This window comes from Buceros rhinoceros, unplaced genomic scaffold (genome assembly GCF_000710305.1).
Source record: "Buceros rhinoceros silvestris isolate BGI_N320 unplaced genomic scaffold, ASM71030v1 scaffold27184, whole genome shotgun sequence".
NCBI lineage: Eukaryota > Metazoa > Chordata > Aves > Bucerotiformes > Bucerotidae > Buceros > Buceros rhinoceros.
Window position 1 is genome coordinate 5,170 of NW_010406922.1, and position 3,753 is coordinate 8,922.

Genomic DNA, 3,753 nt, shown 5'->3' on the forward strand with positions numbered 1-3,753 from the left:
TCTCAAGCGTTGGCAGTTTGGGAAGAAAACGAAAGGGAAAGGCTGGTCCCCCTGCCCACCCTCCCTGCTGCTGGGCGGCCGGGGCTCGGGGTGCTGCTGCTTCATGCCTTTGGTGGTGCTTTTTGTTCTGCCTTGGAGCCGGCCAAGCCGTTCTCGGTGTTGTCGTTCCCTGATGAGCTCACGAGATAATCCTTCCTGGAGGAGAGCACACAGCCAGCTGACAGCCCCCCACTGTTCTTGCCACAACCCCAGCCCCACAGCAGCACCCACCAAAGGGTGCCAGGACTGGCACCCGCACTCACTTCCCATCCTGGGTCTTCTTGATGATGAACAGGACAACCCTCTTGATGAGCATGAAGAGGATGAGGAGGCCGATGAGCCCCCCTACAACGCCCACGATGATGAGCGTCAGAGTGTTGTCTGTCTCCACCACTGCAGGAGAGAAGGTGCTGAGGGGCCACAGGAGGAGAGCAGGGAGTTCCCAGTGGCACGGCCCCACCCAGAAAAGCAGCAACCCCTCCATCAGCTGCTGGCCCACAGCAGGAGGCCAGGCCTTGCCCTTCAGGGATGCCAACTACCTCCAAGAAGCCAGGGCACCCCGTGCGTCACCAAACCCATGAGTCAAGGAGGGGTCAGTGCAGGTTTTCATCCCCACTGCCCCAGTGCCACTCGTGGTGGAGATGCTACTGTCCTACTTACTCTTCTGGACCACCGTGAGGAAGATGGTGGCATTGTGCTTTGCATCCTTCTCCTTGGGGTTCTTGACGTGGCAGGTGTATTTCCCAGCATCGCTGAACTCCACATTCTTCAGGACGATGGAGATGTTGTTGTCCTTCCCAGTCGTTGAGCCGACGAACTCGACCCGTGGGTTGCGGTCCACGAGGGTGGGCTCCGAGGCTTTGTTCTTTATCTTACCATGGTAAATCTGCAGAGGCAGGGAAGCAGGCTGTGGGGTCAGTTCGGCTCCCAACAACCCCAGTGAGGGAAAGGCTCAAGTCCTCCTGCTGGTGCCCTGCCCCACCTCTGCATGGGCAGCCAAGTGTCCTGGCACAGCCCACTAAAGCAGAAACTGCCGTGGAGGGCGACCTGAAGCAAGAGCTCAATCTGAGCCCCGCAGCAGCGTCACCAGCCTCACAACCCTGCCCAGGGCAGAGAGTCCCTTTCCTCCAGGGCCATCCAGGGCTGGCCAGCCTGGGAGGACAGGCCTGCTCTAAACCAGCCCTCCTGCTAAGGAGTGGAGGAGCAGAATATTCCCAGCAGGAACCAAATCTGTACAGAACCTTTTGTATGTCTGAGCAAGCGCAGGAGGAGAAAATGAACCATATTTTGCCCAAAGTGCAGACTTGCACCCAAACAGCCAATTTATGACTCATTTATGAAATACATGACCCTGTGGGCAGCAGAAAATTCAGATCAGCTTTGTGCCAAAACCACACGTGTGCCAGGGTTTTTGAGTCACCCCAAAGCTGTAGACACTGGGAGGGACTGGCCTCCTGCAAGAGGAGAAAGTGAACTCTGAGAACCGCAGTGCTGGTCTGCACTGGGAAAGAACAAAAGGACCTGCCAGGGAAACCGAGGCAAAGCTCAGAGAGCCACCCACCATCTCTGTCGAGTTGAAATACCACATGAAGACCAGGTCCTGAAAGCCTATGCAGGTGGTGAAGGTGCAGGGCAGCAGGACATCAGAGTTATTCAGAGCCATCACAGTGTTGGCCTTCCCCACCGACACCTCCAAGGCGAAGGCGATGGTGAAGACATGCAAACCTGGCAGGGAGAGGAGAGGAGAGCATGAGGACACGGCACCGGGACGCAGCCCACCTCGGTCCTCCTGGGGGCCAGGACGCAGCCCAGCCTGCTGCAGGGCTCTGTTGTGGCCAAGCACTCTCAGGACAGATGGGACAGGGAGGAGAGAGGCGCCTGTGAGGGACCACTTCTCTGGAGCATCGGCCAAAGCGGGGATCCCCTTCCAGGGAGCACGCGGGGGGCAGCAGGGCTCAGCCGTTGCCCCCCAGGTCTTGTTCCTGTCTCCACCAGGGACCTATGGCATTCTCTTCTTCCTCTCAGCCTCAGCGCAGGGATGGGTTTGTCACCCCTCATCCCGTTGGGCACGGCAGGAGCACACGCCTGTCCCCAGCCAAAGGGTAGCTCAGCAGAGATAGGGGACCTGCTGCTGGAGGAAGGGCAGGGGCTGGCTGGCCCCCACAGAGACAGCGCGGATTCAAAGGGAGCCATAATATCGCCACGGATAAAGCGTGCAAACGAAAGCCCTGATTTGCATGTTATCCACAAGGCCTTCAGCGAAACCTTAAAGCGGGGGGAGGAAAGCCCAAAGCAGAGCCGAGCTCTCAGTTCTTCAAGCAGGGAGCTGGAGCACTGATTAGCATTGCTGTCCTGGACGGCTGCCACCACACTCGTCCCCCAGCCCAGCCAAGGTCCTTGCAGCCTGTGCAGACCTCTGGAGCGGCACCCCTGCGCGCCTGCCTCGCAGAGAGCTTCGTCTCCTGCTCTAGCTGACAGATGACCTTCAAACCACAAAACGTAGCTCTCCGGCTCCTCTCCTCCCCATGAGCACTGAGGCACAGGTATGAGTCCAGGGGGTCCCATGCAGGGGCCCGGCATTGCACCCCTCCGTCCACTTTCCAGGGGGCATGGGGGTGCTTCGCTCTGGGCCAGGGGAGCAGCCCTGCTCCCCACCCCCATCTCACCAGGGCCCCATCCCGCTTGTATGACGTGATATATAGATACATAAGGTATGATATAACCCAGCAAAGCACTGCTCTCCCCTTTCCTTGACTTCAGCCACCAAAGGGGCTCTGCTATCCCTACAGAGCTTTCCCTGGGCACACCAACAACCAAAACGCCAGGGACCCAGCTCTTCCCACAGCTACAAGCTGGTCCCCCACTCCACTGATGCCTTAACTTGGGTACGTGTCCTCAGTTCCAGATTTGCATCCCTCCACAGCCGCTTCAGCTGCTGATTTATTCTCCCACACACACCGGTGCTAACAACTCCCCAGGCACGTCGCAGCCCCAGCCAAGCGGAGAGCCCTGCATGCTGGGCTCCGGGCCCTGCTGCAGTGCTGCATTGCAAGCACTGCAGGGAAGGAGTTACTTAACTTCACAAAGAAGCACTCTCCGTGTCGCTCACGGGCTGCAGCTAACGTCAGGGAGTGGTTCTCACCAGCTGGAAGTCTCCGGCAGTTGGCAGGCTCAAAGACCAGCCCCAGGGATGCTACAGAGGGGACTCCAGAGCCAGGAGTGCCCCAGGGGAATCATGCGGCTACCTGGAGTAAGGCTCAGGGAGGGACGCCTGGCTCTGCAGGTATGCCTGAGTAGGCAGGCTGCTGCACGCCGTTACTTACAGGAAAGATGATTCTTTGCAGCTTGTAACACTTCTGCTCCTGTCTGACACCGTTATAATGACATAAACCTAATGCGACTCGAATGTGCGGGGTAAATGGAGGCAGCTCTTGTTCCTGTCGTGCTGTGGTCTCAGGAAGACAGAACTGCTGTGTTACCACTAAATAAAGCACGGGGGAAAGCACACAGGGAGGCTGGGAGATTGCTGACGGAATCTGCCACACCAGCTGCCACCGTCCTCTTCCAGATGCCCAAAGCTGCTGCACTTCGTGCCTCCAGAGCCCCAGCCTTCAGGGCACAGGGCAAGGCCCCCCGGGGGCTCCTGGCTACCACCCACGCCTGCAGGCACAAGCGTTTTCCAGAAGACAGGGCAGGAGAAGGGGGGAGCAGCCA

At 58.6% G+C, this 3,753-nt stretch overlaps 1 protein-coding gene across 1 annotated transcript; it reads right to left on the bottom strand.

Annotated features, from left to right (window-relative positions):
* Positions 1-101: 101 nt before the first annotated feature.
* SCN4B (sodium channel, voltage-gated, type IV, beta subunit) lies at positions 102-1,881 on the bottom strand (the record flags this gene model as incomplete). The annotated part of the gene is made up of 4 exons (XM_010134301.1): positions 102-195; positions 303-432; positions 700-925; positions 1,601-1,881. Coding segments are annotated over 4 exons (731 nt in total), but the record flags the coding sequence as incomplete, so codon positions are not given.
* Between the last annotated feature and the right edge of the window lie 1,872 nt (positions 1,882-3,753).